At 35.5% G+C, this 24,851-nt stretch overlaps 1 protein-coding gene across 1 annotated transcript; it reads left to right on the forward strand.

The window, feature by feature from the left end:
* The first annotated feature begins 42 nt into the window (after positions 1–42).
* Positions 43–24,851, forward strand: LOC148951809 (transcription factor A, mitochondrial-like). Its single transcript, XM_089088726.1, has 4 exons — positions 43–222; positions 5,008–5,103; positions 17,370–17,498; positions 24,483–24,851. Exons 1-4 carry the CDS (start codon positions 61–63, stop codon positions 24,570–24,572), a joined length of 477 nt encoding a protein of 158 aa, XP_088944852.1. The 5' UTR covers positions 43–60; the 3' UTR covers positions 24,573–24,851.

The raw sequence follows: 24,851 nt of genomic DNA on the forward strand, positions 1-24,851 counted from the left end.
AAGGTGTTTTTATTGACAATCCTATTATTCTTATTAGAAATTTTTGCCGCCTGTAGTAAGATGTGGAAGGAGATGTCCGACGAAGAAAAGGCAAAATATCCTTCACCAAGCAAAGAAGATCGTGAAGAATATAAGAGAAAAAAAGAAGAGTATTTGAAACAATTGAGTCCAGATGAATTACGTTCTTTTGACGTTGTTATGATGCAAAAGAAGGCTAAAGAGGTTTATTATTTGATGATAATATTTTATTGTTTAATATAAAATTATTTTGCATAAAATTAATATTACACTATATAAAATATTATATAATACATACAAAATATTATATAAATATTTTAATTTAAAATATTTTATTTGTATTCTGTATTAATATTTATTTATATTTGTATTAAATATTTGTATTTTATTAATATTTAAAATATTTTAGTTAATATATGTGAAATATTTGAATATAATGTTGTTTAAAGTTAAATAATATAAAATCATTTCATGAAATTTTTTTAAGGTGACAATACCGACTGCACCAATAATTAGGGTAATATAAGTCATTCTCATTTTTTAGTGTGTTAATTGAAATAATTTCAATTAAGTAAAATAAATTAAGTAAAATAAAAATAATTAAGTAAATAATTAAAATTAAGTGAAATAATTAAGTAAAATAAAAAAAAATTATTAGCTTAGTAAAACTGAAATTTTAAAAGCTTTGGAAAAAATGTCCACATCACTTTAATATCAATTTTATTCTGATTAAAAAACGTAATGTCCAGCTCATAAAGAGGTAGTTGGAGAAGGTTAAGTTTTTCGTTCTGTTTTTTTTTTTAGGTCGGCTGGTATACTAACTAGATTTTAAATTTTCTCTTTCTGAATAGAAAATTAGGCCAAGTTTCTGCTTAAACGTTTATTAAGAAGCAGAATGGAGGCGGATATGGTTTTTCTCGTCAATAGAACACAAATATATTAAATAAATGAATGTAGGGTATGATATAGGTTAGGGACACGTAAAGAACCTAGAGAAAGAGGGGCCTGTCCCCTTCCCTAGAAAATAATATATAGTGAGTATTTCCTTAATTTAAATATCATCGAATTTGTGTCAGTAACATGCATTCGGGTAACAGCATAACCTATGATGATGTTGGTTTGGGTTGTCATTAAGTTTTCATATGAAGACAAAGGAATATAGATGGCCCCAGTTTTTTCTTAGTTTTGAAGAACGGGACGATTAACCTTAGTACTAATATTCTAATACTAGAAGCCTGCTTCTGAAACTTATTGGCTTCGGAAGGCTTAGAAAATATCTGCTAGATGTTTTTTAGAAGAATTATTCCAGGGTACTGGTTTGAAGGTTTATGAAATAGGTAAAACGTAAAATTTAGAACTACGAAAAACGTAGAAAGATGGAAGAAAGTTTTTATTTACGTGTGAAGGATGATTGATTCCCAAAATCTTGCTTTTGGGGAATTCTTGCGAAGTCAAAAAACGGGATGTCCTTGAATAAGGTGGGAAAAAATCATAAAAAGAAAATTTAAAGTTAAGTAATTTCATGGGAGGGATTATGAAATTCAGACTGTATTAGGGTGGAGAAGGAGTATACTTAGCCGCGTTAGCCTAAGGTGGCTTGATGCTGTGACGAGTTTTAATTAGTTTTGCTTCACGCCAAAAAGTGCTACAGAGCAGGGAATGTGTAAATTGACGGGCAAATTGCAATATAAAGAGGTTCCTTGTGCTAAGTATGTTACAGAATAGCATCAGTTTATGCTGATTGGTCAGTTTACATGTTCTTGGAACATGGTTTGGTTGTTATATGCCTACTATGCAGGAAGTCTTGAGCCTGAGTCTTGCTGAGTGCTTATTGTTTTCTGTTACTTTTATTAATATAAACTTAATGAAACAAGGCCTTGAAAAGCATTTACTATTGGAACGTTTGTATCGAAAAATACACTTTTACCAGTGTAATACAGTTATGCTTTTACTTTATTCTTATCAACTCGATTCCTATTTCTGAATGTACCTAATTAACTTTTTATAAGAATATTAATTACCATTAATTGAACTTTTATGGTGTATGCGCAATAATGAACCTGAAGAATATGAGTTGAAGCTAGAATATATAAATGAGGCTAGTGTTTCAAAAAAATAAATTCTTGTCCAAGATATCCCGATTTGTTTGCTTCCCCAATTGTTTTTCTCGAAATTTTCAGAATAAATTTGTGTGCAGAAATCTCACATTCCTTTTTTAATTTTTGTTGGAACAGAAGTAGAGATAGTATAACTAAACAATTATTACGTCATATAGGAATATTATGACATTAGAAGTATAAAGTTTTATTTTAATCTTTATTTCCACGATCCGTATTCCTTTTAAATTTTGAAGGAAAAGAAATGAACATGAAGTAACAAAACTATTATGCCGTCATATATTAGCATTATTGCAGTAGAAGTTTCCACTTTTCCTTTTTTCTGAGCTTTCAATCATCTTTTTTCCTTTTTAATTTCTGTGGGAATAGCAATAGAGATAATGTCACAATACAATACTAAGCGTAACATTTGGAAGTAATTGCTCATTTAAGCTGTATTCAGACAAAAACAATATTAAAATAAAATCAGTTTTTGAAGAAAAAACAACTGCATTTTTGTATACAGGATGATGAATGACGTCATAAACGTGGTCATACACAAAGGCCACTACTCAATCAAGAACTTAACAAATACGCGTAAGGTGGACTTCTCGGTTTTTCACCTTCTTCTTACGTATACATCCTAAATCAGGCCTCTCCTTCAGTACTGCTGTCTCGTTTTGGGTCTCCAAACTCAGACACTGCTTATTTGTTTGTGGAAAAAGAAGATGTTTAAAAACATGCTAACAGGATAGAATACTGGAACCCCGTTGTTGCAGCTATGAAAATGCCCCTGAGTTCTTAAACTTGCCCACTTTGTTCGATCAAAGACATGCTCTAATGAGGATTTTCATTCAAACAAGAAGCACTGATCTATTCTCGCACTATCCGCAACAATTAGCAGATTGACCAGGCATCAGAACAACTACAACCCGTCAAGTGCCGTACGAAAAGATTTGTAAACTCCCTTTTGCTCTTTTTCGGTTGTGCAGTTAACAAGTGACTCTTTTTGTGTTTTCTTTCTAATGGTAAAGGTAGCGAATTTTAGGGGTCATTTTTAGTGCTATGGTAGCTATTTAAATAAACAAATACGAAAAAATCCAACGATTTCCTTCTGATCAATTTAGACGAAATTAAATTCAGAATATTTATTTAAATCCAACAAGGTTCTTAACGGTACGATCAGGATTCATTCGTAATATTCACTTAACTCGTTTATAGATTTGTATATAACTGCACATTGTTGGAATGAAAGGTTGCACAAATTTAGTCAGGTTAAAAAAAATACAATCAGGGATATGTTTGGATTGGTCAGGAAACTTCAGGAAACCATAGACGTGAAATACGAAACTTTAATAATCTGCACTGAGTTCTAAGATACGTTGAGTGAAGAATTGCTTCCACCTCCACCTCTCATCTTTAATTCTCCACCTCCACCTCTCGAAACTTTAATAATCTGCACTGAGTTCTAAGATACGTTGAGTGAAGAATTGCTTCCACCTCCACCTCTCATCTTTTGTATGCAGCTATGTGGAGATAAACGTAAGACGTTTTAGCTTCTTTTTTTGTGGCTGAAATAGTGAATTAACAGACAGATCGGACTAGAACAATTTTCATTCTGGTTTTCACAGAAACAATTTTTTTTTTGTACTTAAAAGTGTCCAAGTTTTCAATTATGGATTGAAACCTAAGAAGAGGGACAACACTTTAGCGGTTTGATTTGAATCAACAATTAACTTCTCTTGAATCTTTAGTGACTATTATAATATTTTAGTGAGTTTTATATGACTATTATAATGACTTTAGTGACATCGATCGGTACGTCATTGAAGGGCACTCGTGCACTTATTATTGTTTATACCTTTAGAAAAGTTCGTTTTGCTTATGGAAAGCTTGCCCAGAGCAAGGCAAGAATTAGTCGCAATATTCTAGCCCGATTGTATAATGCGTTTGTTTCACCGAATTTTCTTTACATTTCTCAGTTTTGGGAATGTTCTGCGTAGACAGAAGAAAAAGCTGCGCATAATTTAGTTTAAATATGCCAAGTATTTGCTTGGGCTTCCACCATGATCTAAAAACCGGTATTTGGTCAGTGGTTTCGGACAGATAGCCGCTTTGGCAGTTCCTATCAGAGTAGCGAATTTTCATAAAAAGTTCCTGACTCTTAGTCATCCTTGGGTAACTCCTCAGGGACAGACTTGAGATGAATATTTTATTTGAATGCCGATATTAAGTTAGCCCGTTTTGTTGTATATATTCGTGTTAAATTGTATTTTGTAGTTTGTCTTATTTTATTTTATGTATTATTTTCTTATACTCTGCCGTCTATTTTATTTTGTACATTTTTGGCAGGTAATAAATCTATATCATATCATTAAGAAAAACGAAAGTTCGCTTTCATCAATGGGTGTTTTATTTAATTGTAAAATGATATGGAAAAAACCTGAATCCATATATTACGATCTTAAGGTAACGCATTGATTTATCTCGAGGTATTTTCAGGGCCAATGAGATAGGTGGAAGGGCTGTTTAATGACTTCCCCCTAGGTTTTGATTCCCTCTCCAGATTCTGAAAAATATCTTAATTTGCTATCTTCATTAAACAAATAAATAAAATTGAAACTACTAAATTTGGAAAAAATACCTCTTTGGATCTTCATTTTAACAATGAAAAATAATTACTTCCCCCCTCCCCTTACATTTTGTGAATTTGAGCCCCTGGTTTTTTATGCTCATTAAAAAGAAACAAAAATTTTATTGTAACTTGGTTTTGCATGCCACAAAAGAATCAATAAAGACAGAAATGCTTTCCTTGAATTGATTCGAGAAGAATTAATTTAAGTATTGCAAAATTTAGCTTCAGTCATATTTTCTAAGCTATTTTTATTTTCAGGCATTAGAAAGAATTTTGAATGCCCCAAAGAGGCCTGGCACACCCTACGCTCTCTTTTTACAAGATAAAAAAGGAGAGAAGCAGTCAAATTTTTCGGTATGTTGTTCTCAATTTGACATCAAATAAGGGGGGAGGGGGTTCTCTCCTTGTCCACCTCCATAATGATGGTTGAGATCAAGTCTTGATAGCAGGGGATTCAGTTTGTAAGATGTGTGTGTAACTGAACCCTCGTGCAACTAAACCTCGTTTAACTGAACCCTAGTTCAAAGAAAGAAAGAGAATTTGTTCAAGAATTTGTTTCGTAATTAATTTTAGTGTTATGTGAAAACAAATAGCATGGAGTGTTAATGAATCAGCTTTGTATTTGAATGATTTTTTTTCACTTGGTATTTTTTTAACTCTTTACTTTTATTTTCACTTACAAAACTGGGAGGGCGGGTATTCAAGAGGGAGAATGTAAACACAATTTGAAGAGTTTTTCATCGTGAAGATTTAAAGGGTAGACCTACCCTTATATTTTCTACCCTTATAGTTTCTACACTCCAGAAATGACAAAAAAAATCCCATTTTGATGCCATAAGCCATTTTATGATGGTGTTGTAATGAAAAATAACTTTCAAATATCTTTGAACAGCTCTCTACGATGTTCTAGTGCCCTATTAGCTGCCGACTGGAGAAATAAAACAGAAAAAAGAAACTTTGCAGCGTTTCTAGCTCTTCTTAAAAAATTCCATGAGTATATTTCTGTAATAAAATTTTACTATTAAGATGAATCTAAATAATAGTTACCATTTTTGAATCAGTATTAATGATAAATTTTTTGTTTAACGTGTTTAAGATTTTGGCTACTATGGGCCGTGGTTTTCTCGGTACTAGGGTTCATCTCTCGCTATAGCTATAAGATTCTAGTATGTTCGGTCCCTGGACATTTAACTTTCGGACATATAAGACAGACAGATAAATTGTTGGTTTTTATGTAGAAGGAGGGAAGGAATAGTTTGGCAGTGAAGCAGCATAAAATAAAAAATGGGGGCTGAGGTTCAGTTGCAGGGGGGTTGAGTTGCACGAGGGTTAAGTTACCCAGGGTTTCAGTTGCACGAGGGCTTAGCTACATGAATTCAGCTAAATGAAGGCTCAGTTACATGGGTTCAGTTGTACGATAGTTCAGTAACACGTGAGTTAAGTTGCAATGGGACCAGTTTGTAAATGTTCTTTGATCTCAGGTTAAACTAAAAAGAAATAATTAATAACCATAACTGACAATATACAAATAAATTCCCTGCATACTCGTATAGTGTACGTATTTGTTGACGTCTATGCTTTGGTTGAAGTTGTTGAATTAGGTTGGTTTTGTATTCTTGTTGAAGTTGAAGTTTGTGTTTTGGCTGAAGTTCAATAAATTTGTTGAAGTTCAGCAAAAGAAAAGAAATATTTCTTAAAAACTAATGATAATGGACTATTTGAATTCGCTGCATGGTGTTCGAATAAGTTTGTTCAGATTTGTGTTTAGGTTGAAGTTGATATTAATTAGTATTTGATCGAAGTTGAAGGTCGAGATCGAAGTTGCCTATCTCAGGACCAGCTTAGGCTATTAAGATAAAATACTTATTGCAAAAAATTGCTGTCGCCAGCCGCAAAGGGTCGAATTCGAGTTTTGGAATCAATAAATAAAAACATGACAAACGAAAAATCATAAACAAACCGGAAAAATAAAAAAGCTGGCAAAGAATGCCAAAACAAACAAAAATATACATCAGAATGGAAAATCATTCGTAAGTCAAGTTTAAAAAAAGGTAAAATTGAATAAAAAATAATTATGGAAAAGAATTAAAAGGACATAAAGAAAGAGCGGGCGGGGAGGCAAAATAAGTGAGCAAGGAAAAAACTAGGACAGTATCTGGACCAAATAGTAAAAGAGGAAATTAGCGAGATGTTTTGTTTATTATCCTGTAATGAAGAGTGTTAGGCCCCTAGGCCTAATCATAACACAAATGTCCTGCTTCTCTTTTATATTAGGGCCCGACCGATGTGGATTTTTGGGGTTCGATACTGATATATCGGTATCGTGCCGATGCGATACTGATATAATTTGCTGATAAATTCCCCTCTGGAAATAAAACCTTGCCTAAAATTTAATGCAGAAAGCACAACTTTTCAGCATTTTCTCCTTTCAGAGACTTTCGTTTGTTATCATAAATGTTCCCAACTGTGCTAAGAACTCTTTTGCTTGGGACAGAACAGGGCGGACAGCAGAGATACTTCAGAGCAAGTTTGGCCAGTCTCTTGAAATGACTACTCCTATTCCACCACCACTCTAACAGACAGATTTTTTCCTGTCAAAGACAGCTACACTCACGTACCTCTCCAGTTCCTGATCAATATTATCGGCTGACTCTTCCTCCTCACTTGTTGAAGTTGCAAGTATGTTATCAGTGGCGGATCCAGAGAGGCAAGGGGGCGCCCCCCCCCCTAACGTAGTCTAAAGTAGTGTAGTTTACCTCATTAACGCAAGTTTGCGTTAATTAAACTTGCTCCCAACGCAAGTTTATCCGATCAACCTATTTTGCGCCCCCCCCTCCTAAAAAAAATCCTGGATCCCTGTATGTTATCAACGAGGCAGTCAATCAAACTTGCTGTGCCTCCTCTCCTTTGTTTTGGGTTTACCTCCTCTTCTATCGCAGTGGCTAATTTTGTTTCTTCCAATGTCTGACTTTGTGTTACTTCTTGTAGCCACCTTTTAGTTTTTCTGCGTGCCTCTTGGTTTAGGGCTCGGTGCTTGTATCTGGGATCCAGGCGACAAGTAAGAACCACTTCTCTGATTGTACGCTCTTGAACTCACCATACATTTGGAACATGGTTGCACCAGGTGTGTATTAACGACAAATATACTTTGACTTCATTTGAATCACCTCTATTTCTCTGCCCAACATAGTTAGACTTCACCGGTGGCGCCGTACCCAAGGACTGGATAAGCAAAAATTACCTGAGGAAATCAACTGCTATCTTTTGTGTAAGTTGCGCATAAAAAAAAAAAAAAAAAAAAAAAAAAAACGAAATCCGATATTTTTTTTTCCAATATCCGATAATGACGCTGACCCCCATATTGGCCGGACAAGTTGTTCATCTGAGTACGTCTAAGTAGATCGTCTTGTATTTCAGAAAGATTCGAGTGAGTAAATGTGCAAGTTGCTATATTTGACATGGTCAGTAAAAGTGAGTTATATTTTCGTCGCTCGCTTTTGGTTATTCCCCTTACCTGGTTAGGTTTGGGAAGAGAGGTTGACTTTATAATAAGACATAGACATATTTTATTAAACTTACTCTTTTTAGCACTAAAAGCACTAATACTGAGGGTTTTTACAAATACGACAAAGTTAAATAAAAAATACGACAACAAAAAATGAATAAAACCATATTACTTCGCTTAGGATTTGTTGACCATGTCTGTAAGAAAGAGGACAAAGGAATGCTGGTAGTGAGTCGTACGACATGTCACTGGGTTGAGCTTGTATTGTCTCCGGGTACGGGAGGTAACGGGGCCTAGCGGGGGCAGGACCGTCCTGTGTTTGCTGCTACGGAGCAGGAAATAGCTGAACTGGAAAATAAGTTTCTGACGGCGTTTAAAAATCGACTCGAGGCCAAGAACCTTATGCACATTGTCATAAGTAGTGAAGGCCTGACCCAGCAGAATCTTGCAAGCCCAAATTTCGATATCTTCAATGTCTCGACACATCCCAGCAGTCAACTGTGCGCTAGGGCCCCACACGGGGCACGATTATTCAATGATGGGTAGGATATAAGTATTAAGGCAAGCTTCATGGAATTCACACTGAACCCGAACCTCTTCATGGTAATCAGTGACTGCAGCGCTGCATACGCTTTTCGCACAAGGTCACTTACGTGGTTGTTGAACTTGCAGTCAACGGAGAAAATTACTCCCATAATTTTCTCACTGCCAACTGTTTTAAGCAAGGTAGGGGGTTCCTGAAAGTCCGATTTAAGAGGGTTGAAACGCAACACCTTGCACTTCTGCTCATTGAGGGTAAGGTTAGCTTGCTCGGATTCATTCTGAAAAACCGTGGGTAGACTAGGATCAAAAAGGGGGATCGCTGATTGGCCTTCTAGTAGGTATTTGAGTAAGAATGACAGATCATCAACGAATTTATATCTGTCCTTGAAAGTACGCAGGATGAAGTTAATCACAAGGAGGAAAATAATTCCGGCTAGTTTAGTGCGGAAACGCACTGCTCCCGCTGGGAAAGAAAATCTGCGACTAGTCGCAGCGAGTCACTTTTGGCGCCCATTTCACTTAGGTTATTGAGAGCGATAATAAAGATATGTGGGAACCCTCACCCTCCAACGATTGTAAAGGGGACAAAGTTTTTTTTATATCTGTATATAAAGTAGTGAATGGATAGTAACGGGCTGAGAAACAACCTGAGGGCGAAAGGGAGTGTCTTCAGGTGAAAATGTTTTCCGTGTGAGGATTCATTATTGTAGTTTTTGGGAAACGGAAGGCACTAAATAAATCTCCCTCACTCAAGTATTATCAAACGAGTTTTTTTTTTTTTTTTTTTTTTTTTTTTTTTTTTTTTTTTTTTTTTTTTTTATAGAAGAAGAAGATAGTATGGAACCTTATCTGCTTTGAAAATAATTAGGAGTGGTCTTTTTTTTATGCATTAAATTTTCTATGATTCTTCCTTGGATATGCCAGGGTGCCAAACCGGTCATATTCAAGATGCAGGTAGACAAATGGAAATAGGGACGGTAAGTTTATTTAGGAGTTTGATGAGAGAGATAGACCCATTAGCCCCACGAATGGAATCTTTAACATGGATATCCCACTTTAAATTAGAATAAATTGTGATACCAAGTAATTTAGAGGGGGATACAGAATTTTCAGGAGGGATAGGATTAAGAAAACGAGGTGAGGATTTGAGGAAACATATTGCCATTATCATGAATTTAGAAGGGCTTATTCTCATGCCTAAGTCCGAAACATCATCTGTATTATCATTGAGAATGGTCATATGGTTGCTTATTCAATTTCTGTCACAGGTTTCAACAACCGTTTGGTCATCGACAAATTTTTATCTGTCAGAAATTCCTAGGTGAGGCTGTTGGTCCTAACTGAAAAAAAGGGGGCCTAGGAGAGCTCCTTGGGGTACTCCGTTGTGAACAGGGAGAGGATTGGAGAAATTATTCTGATATTTTGACTACCTGCGAACTATTTAATAAGAAAGATGCAAGTAATTTTACCTTAAAGAATTTATATTGAATTTAGTCACAAGTTTCTCGACTAATATATAATGATTAACAATGTAAAATGCTTTTTGAAGATCAATGAAAATTAAATTCAGTCAGGAATTAGGCTTTGCGAGAATTCTCCCAATTGAGTCGATAAGGAACACAAGGTAATGGTAGCTATGAATGGATTTGAGGTTATTTCCTCTGGTCAGTTAGGGGTAGGATATTTTCCTTTAGCCAATCTGCTAGGAGGCTTTCATATAGTTTCGAGAATATAGGAGTGACAGAAATAATCTTCTTTTAATCTTCTTTTTTTTAAGGGGCTACGAAACCCCGTTTCCATATTTGTGGATCCCAGAGCAAAATTTATCTTGGATCTTGTGCAGCAGTCTATAGCAAATTTTTCTGAGTTAAATGTTACTCGTAATTTGCTCTCTGGCCAATATTGCTTTGGATTCACCATTTGGTCTTGCAGAGGTCAATATTCACAAAGTGTCAGTGGTAAAATTGCAATAAACTCAGAGAGATGTTGACAGGATGAATACTGAGAGAGAACTGATGATGAGGATGGTCAATTGACCAAAAAGCAATTTGTGCGTGCTACCTTTACTACTTTTAATACGACTACTGCGACTACTACTAAGGCTAAGGGTACTAACGTGAAGATTAATTGAACATTCGAGGTGGAAGTTGAAATAACTACACGACGTACAAACAGGTTGCCAAAATGGCATATCAGCAATATCTTAGGAACAGCTTAGAGTCTTAGAGTATTGAGTTAAAACTTTCAGGGCGTGAAGAAGGGGGTGTTCAACTGACCAAAAGGCAATGTGTAAATACTGTTACGGCTACTAGTACTACTATTGCTAAGGCCAATAGTATTGGCAGTATGTTGAGAAGGATGTTGAACTAACCAAAGCTTACTATGTGCATACAGTTACTTCTAATTTTACTACGACTCCTACCACTACTACTTAGGCTAAATGTATTAAAGTGAACCTTTCAGGGAACGTTTAGCAGAACTACCTTTCTGCTAAACCCTAGCGTTAGATTTAGTGGAACTGAATCAAAACACACAATGGGCATGCAAGTTCTAAGCAATGATCTAACCAAAAGACTCCATTCGCATATTACTACTGCTTCTGCTGCAAGTGGCACTGCTGTTACCACTGCTGCTACAATTGCTCCTACTACTGCTACTTCTAGGCTTACGACTTTCACTGCTACGACTACCGCTACTAATGCAGCTAAGGGTATTAAGGTAAAACTTTCAGGAAATGATGAAAGAGATGTTTGACTAAATTGAAACAAACTATGTGGATGTAGGTTATCAAAAGGCATAACTGCTGTCTCCCAGGAATAAAATTTTAGTTCATGATAAGTGGGATATTGAACCAACCAAAAGGTACTATATGCATACTACTACTACTACTGGTAATACTGCTACTACTTCTACTGTTAAGGTTAAGGATATTAAGGTGAAATTTCTAGGAAATGTTTAGAGGGATGTTGAATTAGCTCAAAACACGCTATGTTTACGCAGGTGGTCAAAAGAGGGCATCAGAAATTTCTCAGGAACTGCTTAGAGTATTAAGTTGAAACTTTCTGGGCATATTGAGGGGATGTTGAACTAATAATAATGCATGACGTGAATGCTGGATGTCAAAAGGACTTATCATCAATACCTCGAGAACGGTTGGAGTATTAAGTTTAAACTTTCAGGGCATGTTGAGGGGGATATTGATCTTTTAAAAAGGCAATAAACGCATAGTACCAACAGTACTAATAGTACTATTTCTGCTACTGTTACTAGTATTATCAATGCTAAGGCTAGTGGTATTAAGATTAAACATTTAGAGATTATTGAGAGGGATGTTGGACTAAGTCAGAACACACTATGTGCCTCTAGGTTATCAAAAGTGTGTATCAGCAATATCTCAGAAACGAGTTAGAGAGTATCAAGTTCAGACTATCAGAGCATCTTGAGGGGATGCTGCACTAACCAAAAAGGCATTATCTGAAAACTACTGCTGCTACTACGACTACTACCATTGCTGATACTAAGGATATTAAGGTAAAACTTTCAGAGAATGGTGAGGGCGGTGTTGAACTAAATCAAAACACACTATTTACATGCTGGTTGTCAAAAGGTCATAACAGCAATATCTCAGGAACGTTTTAAAGCATTGAGTTGAAGCTTTCAGGGCATTTTCAGATGTGTTTTAAACTAAGTCAAAATACATTTAGTACATGCGAGCTATCAAAGAGGTGTATGAGCTATATCCTAGCAATATCTTTGAACATTAAGCTCACATTTTCTGGTTTACTAATATTATTACCACTTCAGCCTTTACTTCTTCTACGAATACTACCACTGAACTAAATCAAAATAGTTTAAGTGCATCCAGGTTTCAAAATGGGATAGGCAGGATATCTTAGGACTAGAATAGGGTTTAAAGTTGTAACTTTCCTGGAAAGTTCGTGTTATTATAAAACTGGATGCTATCTCTGGGCATGCTGGTTGTCAAAAAGATGTATCAGCAATATCTTAAGAACCGCTGAGGGTATTAAGTTGAAACTTGTAGGGCTACTTATGTTACTACTGCCACTACTACTGCTGCTACTACTGTTGAACCAAATCGAAAGGGCTTAAGTGCATCCAGGTTTTAAAATAGCATATATATACAATGTCTCAGGGACACATTAGGGCAATAAGTTATATTTTTTAGAGAAATTTGGTGATTGTGTAAAATTGATCAAAAGGTACTATGTGTATCCAAATTGTCAAAAGGACGTATGTGCAATATTCCAGGAACAGTTAGGGGTGTTAAGTTGGAACTTTCAGTCAGGAACGTCTAGACGTATTAAGTTAGAATTATCAGGGCTTGTTGAGTATGAAATTGAATTATATCAAAATGCACTACGTGCATACAAGATTGTCAAAAAGGTGTATCTGGGATATCTCAGAAAAGGTTAAGAAAATTAATTTGAAACTTTTGGAGTATGTGGAGGGAGATATCTAATTAATATTGTCTATACTCAAGGTTGTAGCATGATGGAGAATTCTATCAGCCCCATAGAACCCCAAAGATTATGCACATTTTCAATCCATATGTTTGAATATTATTCCCCGTACCCAACAATGAAAAACATTATAGTACAGCTATTACTAAAAATGGTATTAGTATGTATATGTTTCGGTATTCTATCCTTTAATAATAACTTCTAATGCGAAAACAGTAAATAGTGCCTTCAGAAATATTAACCATTTCGTAGATATACGGAATTACTAAACAGTAATTTCTAACACGGATATCTGGAGGAGATTTATTTGTCTTTTTCCGCTGGCAGCTCTTATGAAAGGGGATGTTTGTGTTTTTGTCGAATGTTTGTGTCGAAACGTGTATTTTATGTACGTTTGAGGGGATTCATTTGAAGGAACAATCTGAATTCCACTGACCTATTAATAAATCAAAAATTTTAAGGCAGAAAATTATATGCCTTTCCTTTAGCATTTAAGAAAAAGTTTTTTTGAGTAAAGAGTAAAGTTAAAACTTAAAATTAAAAAAAATACTGATTTGCAGTTTATGTGACATTCAGCTGAAAAAATTAGTTCAAATAAACTGACTCGTGATATTTCTGTCTATTAGTAGAATTTTGTAAAATAAGCGTTTTACTGAAAATGCAACACTGAGACAACAAAAAAGATTAAGAGCAGAAAAGTCCTTAATTGGCCTGTGGGTTTAAAAAAGTCAACCCGTGTTAACCTGTTAACAGTTAAACTGTTAACTGTTAACAGTTAAACTGTTAAAAGTTAAACCTGTGGGTTTAAAAAATTAAATGGCACAAAATTACATGCCTTTCCTTTAGCATTTAAGAAAAAGTTTTTTTGAGTAAAGAGTGAAGTTAAAACTTGAAATTAACAAAGATACTGATTTGCAGTTTATGTGACATATAGCTGAAAAAAGTAGTTCAAATAAACTGACTCGTGATATTTCCGTCTATTAGTAGAATTTTGTAGAATTAGCGTTTTACCGAAAATGCAACACCGAGACAACAAAAAAGATCAAGAGCAGAAAAGTCCTTAATTGGCCGGTGGGTTTAAAAAAGTCAAGCAAACTCTAAAAAGTCAGGAACCAGCATCATAAAAAAAAAGTCATGTTATTTTCATTTCTCTACTTATCTCCTTCCATCTCCATTCGGAAGTTGATTCGGACTTTTTCTAAAAAAAAGAAACTATGTTTTTCTGGTGGAAGTAAAGAGTGAAGTTAAAACTTAAAACGAACAAAAGTATTGCTTCACAGTTTTTGCGATATATAGCTGAAAGACTGGTTCAGATAACCTGACTCGTTATTTCCCTCTATTAATAGAATTTTGTAAAACTAGCGCTTTACTGAAAACGCAACAGAGGCGCAACAAAAAAGGACTAGTTGGAGCAGCATAGCCCTTAAGTATTCTTTGATACAGAAGGTTAAGCAAGCTCAGTTTTCAGTAAATTGCTAGTTTTATAGAACTCTACAAATCTTGAAAAACTTTACGAGTCAGTTTATTTGAACTAGTTTTTCATATATTTGTTGTATAAACTGCGAAGTAGTAATTTTTGCTCGTTTTAAGTTTCCAACTTCGCCCTTTACTTCACAAAAATAAACTTAACAGTTCTTGTTCATTTTTAGGCTTTAAAAGTATTAAAAAGTTTACCTTACAAAAACGCCTTTGTGTAACCAAGTTGAAGAAACTACGGAAGTCAACATGAGTTTTGTTGAAAAGGGCATTAAACCATGTTTTACTTCGCACCTCTCTTAAACTATTCCTTAAAAAAATCTGCAATTTTGTCACATATGGAGTCTAAGGGGTACGTAATTCTTGGTATTCTTGATGGGTTGTAGATATAGAAATTCAGTTAGTGTATGAAATCTTGTTTTATATGGAATATGTTGTGATTTTAAAAACTCAAGTATATTAAAATAATTCTAGATGTTTAGTTAATGTAACTTATGAAATTTCATGCTATTATTTCAGTTTTTCTGTAGCAATGTTTCAAATAGTTTTGAATCTATCAAAAGAAAGCATGCTTTTGTTATTTTTGCTTCTTGGACTTCTCTCATATTACAGGAGAGCTGTTCTCTAAAATAATTGAAAATATCCATCCCTACTAGTATTATTTGAAATTTTACTCTTCAATTTATGATAAAAGTCAACCCGTTTTTTTTTTAATTTCTAATACAAGAGCTGCTTTAAAAAGGGGTATATGAGGACAATCCAGGGACTGAGGTAACGAAGTCGCTCCAAATATAACATAAGACCCCAGAGAAGCAACCTTTCAAAAGATATACATATTTTATCATCTTGTAAATGAAGATGCTGTGTTTGGTCAAGATTGCATTTCGTTTTAATGTTATCTTGCGCTGGAGGTAAAAACAACGTTTATTAAGGCATCTTTATATAACTTACTAAGCCATCTTCAACTTTTAAGGTAAAACACGGATTGGGTATTGGAAAGATGATGCTAAAGTATGTGAGCATTATAGTGAAAACATGATAAATCATGGGAGAAATCGTAAGCACCAAATTTATTTAAGCGTCAGTCATGTAAGCGCCAAAAGGTCCCTTATTTTGTACGTTCCTAATTAAACAATTTTTTCATCCGCCAACCATGAAGTTCACTGAATTTAAGTGTTGTTGGTCATTAGTGTCTAGGTTGAGTGAGTTGTTATCCTCCTGTGTTCTTCAGTAATTTCACTGATTACACAATTTTGGTAACTAATTTAATCAACGGTAATTCTAATTAATATTTCAATTCTTTGTTTAGTGTACTTATTTTAACCATTGGTAGTTTTATCTGTTTTTATTCTAGTTTCAGTTTTCGTTTTATTGAAAATAAGTTTATTTGATTATGTATTCATTTATAGTTTTGATGACCGTAATAATTTTGAGTTTCGCTGGCAAAACATAATAAATGCATCTTTCATTAAAGAAATTCTTGTTTTGTTTTCACTATGTAATGTAGTGTAGAATATTGCAAAATTCTTAAGTTAAAATAAAACTACCAAGGGTTAAAATCACTAAATTGAAACTACACAATTAAAATCACATTTAAGATTACCGTTAGTTAAATTTTTCTTTACAATTATAATTTTTAAAACTGTGTTCTTGATTATCATTTTTCAGATTTGGAATGGGGGGGGGGGGATCTTTCTGCTGTTTGTCGACTTTGAGGAACAGAGTTATGAATTCCTGTAATTGTTGTTAAGGCGTGACTATGTTTGCGAGACCATGCTATGAGCATGATTACTATGAATGAGTTATTAATGATGGTGACAAATCAGGGGGAGGAGGCAGTCTAGACACCCTTTTTTAGTGCTTTATATTGTCTGTGGTCTTTTGGACCAGCAGTACTTTTCTTTAATTGTGACTTTCATTCAGTAAATATTAAATCAAATTTATTATAACAATACTTGACTTAATTCTTCGGTCAGTTTTTTAAACTGTGTACTTGAATATTATTGTTCAGATTTGGAATGGGGGGGGGGTGACTTTTTCTGCTGTTTGTCGGCTTTGAGGAACAAAGTTATGGATTCCTGTAATTGTTGTTATTGTGTGACTTTCTTTACGGGACCATGCTATGAGCATGATTACTATGAATGAGTTAATAATGATGGTGACAAATCGGGGGGGGGGGCAGTATAGACACTCAATTTTGGCGCTTATTTTGTCTGTAGTCATTTGGACCAGCTGTACTTTTCTTTAATTGTGACTTTCATTAAGTAAATATTAAATCAAATTTATTATAACAATGTTTGACTTAATTCTTCGTCTTTAATCTGGGACTCAAACTCGGATACTGTTAGCCATTTCATTAGCCATATTAGTGAGCATGATTGAATGAGTATTTATTGATAATAGTTACTCTAATATATATAAAAATATGTATAATATATATTTAATATATCATTGAATGAGTAATTATTGATAATAGTTGTTTAGATAATAGTTGATAACAATGTGTTGGTCTTAAATAAAGGTCTTAAATTTAATGTTTTGTTTTGTTTTGACGTTTTAAAATTTGTTATCATACCCGACTATGACATGTGACCTTGTTCTGATACATTTTGCAGGAATTTGCAAGGAACTCGGCATTAGAATGGAAGAATTTGCCCCCAGAAGAAAAAGTCAAATATCAGCTAAAACATGATGCATTAGTAGACGAGTATAAAGAGGGGTATGCTGACTGGCTGAAAAGTGTCGTAAGTACTATTTTAAGGATTTATCTTTACACTTTTTTTGATTTCTTTACAGTTTTAAGGATTTATCTCTACAACCTGACTAGCTGGGAAGCGTAGAAATTACTGTTTCAAGGATTTCTCTCTACAATTTTGTGTAATGGAATCTGTTAGATGGAAAATGTTTCCTAAGTCAAGTTTTCAGGCACTGTGTTTAAAGCGTGTTTTAGGGGGATTCAGAAAAAATTATTTTCATGTTCTCCGTGTTTAACTTAGCAAAAATACTACGCGTTTTTCATCTTACGACTTTGGGGTCGTCTTGGACACTGGTTCCTAAAAACGGGAACGTTCAAGAACGTGACGAGAATGGCAGAGTTGAAAACCGGTTCCGAAAAACCAGTGTCCGACTCCGTGCTGGATGTAGGACAGCCTGAAATGGAGCTCAAAGTGTGTTAATGTTTAGGGGGGAGGGGGTAAACTTGTTAAATATGCAAATGTACGGATATTGCGGGAAAAAAGCAGACTTACTTAAAAGCCTAAAACTGGCTCAGAAGCAATAACATTTAATATCTTATAATCGTTTCTTCCTTGTTTTAACCTCTGTAGGAAAAATTAAATTTGACATTTTTATAGAAAAAGTAATCTTAACTGTATTCTAATATTGTCTGCTCAAACTTATGTCGGATGTTTAGCTTTTAATTGCTGATCGTTATTTGGAAAAATACATGTTAAATGTGTACATGTTTGGATGTTTTGGGCCGAAAAAGAATTGACCAAAATGACCAAATTGACCAAAATTGACCAAAATAAAAGCATCATCCTCCCCCCTCCTCTTGCCTGTCCGTGATACATCTTCTCCATATCTTGAAAATATCCTTTTTTGGCGATTCTCCTTTAAGCCAAAACAGCTCAGAAGCTAGATTAATTAATGTATTATAGGGTTTTTTCCTTTTTTTCACTCCTGTCGGGAGAATGGGCTTCTTCGTTGTATAGCAACATATCTTGACTATTTAGCCTTTGACCCTCATTTCTATATTATGTAACAATGCACCCTCGCCCGATCTTCTCCTGATCTAGAAGATCGGGAGAGGGTGTATTCGAACGGAAATTAAAAGTTTTAGTGCCCTTTTTAACTGACCAAGAAGATCTGAGGGCAACTGGCCCCTTTCCCTGCCCATTGTTTTCACAAAATTATCTGATCAAAAATTGAGATAGCCATTTTGTTCAGTATAGTTGAAAGATTAAATAATTATGTCTTTAGGGGTAAAATTACCCCCCACAGTCCGTGGGGAGAGGTCTGTAAGTTATAAAGCTCGCCCATTGTTCATGTATAGGATTTGTTATCGGGAAGTATACCGAGGTTGTTTTTTTTTTTGGGGGGGGGGGGGAAGGTTGCACTTGGGGTAGATTTCTATACGGAGAATCTTCTTTGGGGGGGGGGGAAATTTCTGAAGGGGGGGGGGAATATTCCAGGGGAAATGTTACACGGGGGGATTTGACAGAATTACTTTACGAAATTCTTTTTAATTGTCTTACATTCTCTTTGCCAATTTTTTCATGTGGAGATGTTCCTGGGGGATTGTCCAGGGCTTCTTTCCGCGTGTTTTGTTTTCTGGGAAACAATATCCACGGAAGGGGGCATTTTTAGAAAGATTGAGAAACCGATTAGAGATTAAAGTCTTATTCAAATGAAAGAATGCTAAGGAGAATTTTTCAGGCTGAATCGTCCGCAAGCAATTTTACAGGGAGGGGCGATTCTCAGTGAGGATAGAACTATCTGGAGGGAATTTGACGGTGGGGGGGGGGGGGTGCACTTTACGTTGGATGAAATTTCCACGGAGGAGTTTTCCGTGAGGGGAAGGGGGGATATTTCATAGAGGGTGAGCCAGATTTACCGGCAGCATTTGAAAAATGAACAGAAATTATGTCATATGTGAAGGGTTGCCCCCTCCTCAATACCCTGCTCTTTACGCTAAAGTTTGATTGTTTGTCCCAATTTGTTAAGATCGTCTACTAAAACACGGGGACCGTTTAATTAGAATAGGAAGGTTTTTTAAAAGTGCTAACAGCTTTAGCGTAAAGAGCAAGATATTGAGGAGGGGGCAACCCTTCATATACGGAACATATCTGCCAAAATTAACATGCAAATTTTGTTTTAATTTTCTTGTACGGTGAGCCAAATTCGAACCCGCATTAGTTGAAAAACGTACAGAAATTACATCAAAAAAAGATAAGTTTTCTTTAACTGAAAGTAAGGAGCGACATTAAAACTTAAAACGAACAGAAATTATTCCGCATATGAAAGGGGCTGTCCCCTTCTCAACGCCTCGCTCTTTACGCTAAAGTTTTAATTGTTTTAAAAAGTAGAGCTGTGACAAAGAGTCAAAATTTTGCGTAAAGAGTGATGCGTCGAGGAGGGGAGAGCCCCTTTCATATACGGAATAATTGATGTTCGTTTTAAGTTTTAATGTCGTTCATTACTTTCAGTTAATTTTTTTATTTAATATACTTAAGGAAGCATTGTGCTCTGGTTAGTGTGGCATATTTCACCGAAGATATTTTGAGCCTTTTACAAAGTCCGAACTTTTCCATTATTAAACATTTCGTGGTAACGAACTGTAAGTAAGGAGCGACCCGGCTCAATAGTAACCGAAACTCTAAAAAACGGGATTTTGATACGAAAAGGTACATCATATGAATCAAGTTTTTAAGTTAATTAGAAACGTACGAGTTAGATCAGGTTTAGTTAAGCCCATCCACATTTATATACCCGATAATATTAACCTAGTTTTCGACGAAGTACGAAAACACCCTATTAAAGCTATATAATATAAATAATAATCGTGCCGTTGGATTCAGCGTATCTGAGAACCTTACTGTAAAGGTTTTAAGCAACTGCCTGCAAAAATGTGGAATTATTTATTTTTTGCCAGAAGAAAGATCACGGATGCGTGTTTATTTGTTTGTTTGTTCGTTGTTTTTTTTTCCCCAGGGGCGATCGTATCGACCCAGTGGTCCTAGAATATCGTGGGAGGGCTCATTCGAACGGAAATTAAAAGTTCTAGTGCCATTTTAAGTAACCAAAACAAATGGAGGGCAACTAGGCCCCCTCCCACGCTCATTTTTTTCCCAAAGTCACCCAATCAAAATTTTGAGATAGCCATTTTGTTCAGCATGGTCGAAAATATAATAAATATGTCTTTTAGGATGACTTAATCCCCCAAAGTCTAGTTTTCTAGTTTCTAGTTTTCATTATATTTACTTGGACTATGGATCTCCGAGCAGCATATGAAGATCTTTTTCTTCAGTGTAACAAAACATCATGGACAGCACAGATCAAAAGAATTTTAGACGAGAATGGGTTTTCAAGTTCATGGGAGAAAGGAAAAGGGCCAGAAGATCATGCAAAGTTCTTCAAGGAATTTAGTGCAAGACTTGAAGACCAAGAAGTGCAACTATGGCAATCAGCTGTGGATAAATCTCCGAGTCTTACTTTGTATAGAGAAGGAAAAGAGAATTTTGGACAGGAGTTTTATTTTAAACTGGGATTGTCCATTAAATATCTGAGGATTTGGATTCAGATTCAAGCTAATTGTCTTCCAATTTATGTTAAGGTTGTAAGGAAAATGAGGGAAGGTCCAGAGGCCGGGTGTAGTTGCTTGAGATGTGGGGAGAATGATTATGGGTTGGGTCATTTCCTCCTCCGATGTAAGCAGCTTTCTCATTTAAGGGGATCAATTATCCAGGATGGGGAAGATAGGCTGCTTCGTGAGTTAATAAGGTCTAGGACTCTCCGTTATATTGTGGCTGTAGGAAATTTTGTATTGATGAGAATGATGTCAAATGTAGCGTAATTTTTATTTAGTATTTGTTTTTTTGTATATGGCTTTAAAAGGCTTTTAAATACAGATTATTACTATTATTATTATTTGTTTTGTATCATATATGAATGGGCGTTGTGTTTTAAATAGAATAATGTGTCATCTACGTTGCCCATTTTTTTTTCGAATTTGGATGCAAATTTTCTGTTATTACGGTGTGAGGCTTAGTAAGGATTAGTGATTGTATTTGTTGAATGTTTTTTGTTTTTAATTGGAGAAAAACACAACATTGAAATCTCCAATTAATACTAACAAAACTAAACATTACCTCTTACTATCAAAATAGGTCCTGTCGCATATTAGCGTGTTTGGGACGACCAGAAAAAGGACACTGCAACTACTAATACACTTCCTCGAAAAAAAAACTGTGACTCCTCCTCTCCCCCCCCCCCCTACTAAAAATTTAATCAACAATTCTAAAAATAATATATTTTATTATTTTTTTAACATTAATAATATATTTTTGTTACCGTAACAATACCACGCTAGTCCAGGCAATTGTGTTTTTTTTGCTATTTTAAAATATTCATTACATGTTCTCTTGAAACAACTGAGTGAAGGTTCTTTCGGGACAACCTCTGCTGGTAAGGAAATCCCCATGGCGGCCCAACATCGAACATAACTATCTTTTGGGTGCTCTCGTCGGGGTGTTCTAGGCAGCCCTGGTGAGAAACGCCTAGTGGATCTCATTACCTTAGCTCTGTCAACCATGTCCTTTGACAGCTCCTTTGATAAAGAATAGGACAAGCGGTTGTAAGTTTTTGACATTGGTCTACCTCGAGGCACTCCTGTAATAGTCGAGGGGGGGGGGGAGGGGGGTTAGTAACATATTTACCAAATGCCACTATGATGATTCGATCCGCTGTTGAGCAGCAATGTGAGTTCGGGGACATGGACAGGACAAGTATATTCAATAACGAGCCTAATGCAGGATTTGATTAGTATAAGGATGATTTAGGAGAAGGTTTTTCGCATCGGAGGATAATTCGTAGCTTCTGAGAGCAAGGTGATCTTACATCACTAAGCTGTCAGACCTATATGAGATCTGGCGAGAGATTCATTCTCCTTTCTCCTTTCAAGATGAAATCAGGATGGTGCTTCATGGCTGTTGCTTTGGATTGGTATTATTACTACTACGTCTAACAACTTATTGCAGCGCCAAGACGCCTAAGACTATCACCACCGTGTGCACGGACGTTATACTCAACCCCAAGCTTTCCGAAGCTTTACTTTTCATCCTCCCCCCCCCCCCCCCATGAAGTTCCAATCTCCTTTAAATCCTTTTTTATGACCTCTTCCATTGAATGACCCCTTATGACGGTAATCTGTCATCCTTCGGCCGTGAAGCGTGGCCTTCGGATTAATCAGCATTTCTAAAAGTAATATAATGAATATGTTAAAGCTTTAAGTAACGTCACAATAGTGACGTAAAGTAATAACGAAAAACTTTGAGTCTACGAGTTCCTTATGCCGTTAAAAAAATGCTCTGCATCCGAAAGGCACAAAAAGAGTGGAACATAATCTAAAATCTTGGCATAAATGGTGGGTAAGGCGATGTATAAGGACTGATATTGCAACGTGAAAGCATCTTCATGTTCATCCTATTATATATGTTACCATGAATGTCCAAAATTCGTAAATGTCGGCATTCACCGGCAGGGTTGCCAACTTTTTGGTAAACGAATATATCCCTTTAGCATCTGAAAATGTGTCCTTTTCAGCCAAATTATGTCCAGATTTTGTCTATAATATGTCCGTAATATGTTCATCTTGAAATCTTAGAAACTAGTTTTTTTGCGACTCTAGTTTTTTTTTTTTTTATCTCTTTCAAAGTGGTCAGTTAGTATTGAATATTATAAGAACGAAAAAGATTCATTTAGTACATCCATTAACCGGTGAACGTTCGAGATACCTTTTTTCTCCTTCCATTTAGTCTGCGTTGCCAGTCAACACTTTCAATTTGATGCAAGGTATGATGATGACACGTTAGGTTAGGTTTGACGTGGTTAAGTTAGATTTTTAACCCATTTCTGATACTTGTAACCAAATTTAACCTAACCTAAATTAACATAACCTAACTTTAACTTTTCCAATATCATCGTAAGACTGAAAAAGCTGACTCGTAAAACTAATTGGCTCCAAGCAGAAAAAAAAGTAATTTCGGAGATTCACCGGTAAATGTCGACATTAACCAGATTTCGGACATTCACGGTAACATATATACAAGGGCATGTTTTCACAAATTTGATGATTGTCAGTGCTAACATGTACAGGATAATTTTCGTATAGCAACAATTTATACTGTTCTCACTCAAGAGAACGCCTCCGAAAGAGCAATTTTTACCTTTTAATTTTTAGTTTTTATTATATTTACTTGGACTATGGACGACTGAGTGGACAACTTGGCCGAAATATCTGTCGTTTTCTTTTTTCTTGCTTTTACTTGCTCTTGGATCACCTCGTTTCTCTTCGCTGTTCTATGGTATTTCGCGTTGGTACTTACGTATTATCTAGAACACATCCAAGAAGTGAATTTAGGTCAATCCCAATGAAATATACATAAATATGATGAAAATGTAATACTTTAGTAACACAATTATGAAAAGCAGGCCGCACAGAACGCATTATATTAAATCCCGCATCGCAAAAAATAAGCTAATCATAACCGAATGCGATAGAAATACCGGTTCACCCAGATCAAACAAAGCAAACTTCTCGAGTGTGTCCTGGATAATACGTAAGTTCCGTCGCGTTACACATCCTACTTTCCAAAAATCTTGAATATGTTTAATTTACTGCTTTACTAGCCTTTGTCCGAGAGGACGAGGGTTCGAATCCTAGTGTACTCAATTATTTGGTTTGGGACAGGGGTCAGTGGCGTGACTTGGTAAGCTCAGCCAGAGCTTACCCATCTTTAAATGGGTACCTGGGAAAATCTGGGGAAGTTAATCAGGAAGGGTGTGCGAAAGCACAGGATGGTTGGCCCCCAACCCCCATTGCACTTCCTGGCTGAAGGGATGGATATCAGCACTGCCGGTAGGGACTGTAAAGTCCAATGCCGTATTCTTTACCTTTTTATTTTTTTACTACCCTAATCATAATCTGTTTCTTCTCTTTTTGTTTCCAGGAAAGTGTTGTGCGATCTCTTCTACCAAAAGATAAGAAGTCAAAGGCTACTTCAAAGGAAAAAATGAATCCATTTGGATCTCTGGAATAGGAAAATGAAAAGGCTTCCCGGAAAACTCCAAGTAAAATGAATAAATATGAAAAAAAAGTATACGGTATGGAAACTGCGGGCAGTGACTTTGAAGAATTTAGCTTTTCAATTTTCTGGCTGCGAAATTTTGACTTAAACCTAAATCCTGGAAGCTTTTCTCGGAAATTGATTTATATTACCCTGTTTCTGTTGTTTGTGTATGGCAAATAAACAAGTAGCACATTTATTTAGAATTTGTGAAAAATACTTTTTGTACTTGATTAAATTTCTTAAATAGTG

This window comes from Artemia sp. Qi Xiang Cuo, chromosome 5 (assembly GCF_049724085.1).
Source record: "Artemia sp. Qi Xiang Cuo chromosome 5, ASM4972408v1, whole genome shotgun sequence".
In the NCBI taxonomy this organism is placed as follows: domain Eukaryota; kingdom Metazoa; phylum Arthropoda; class Branchiopoda; order Anostraca; family Artemiidae; genus Artemia; species Artemia sp. Qi Xiang Cuo.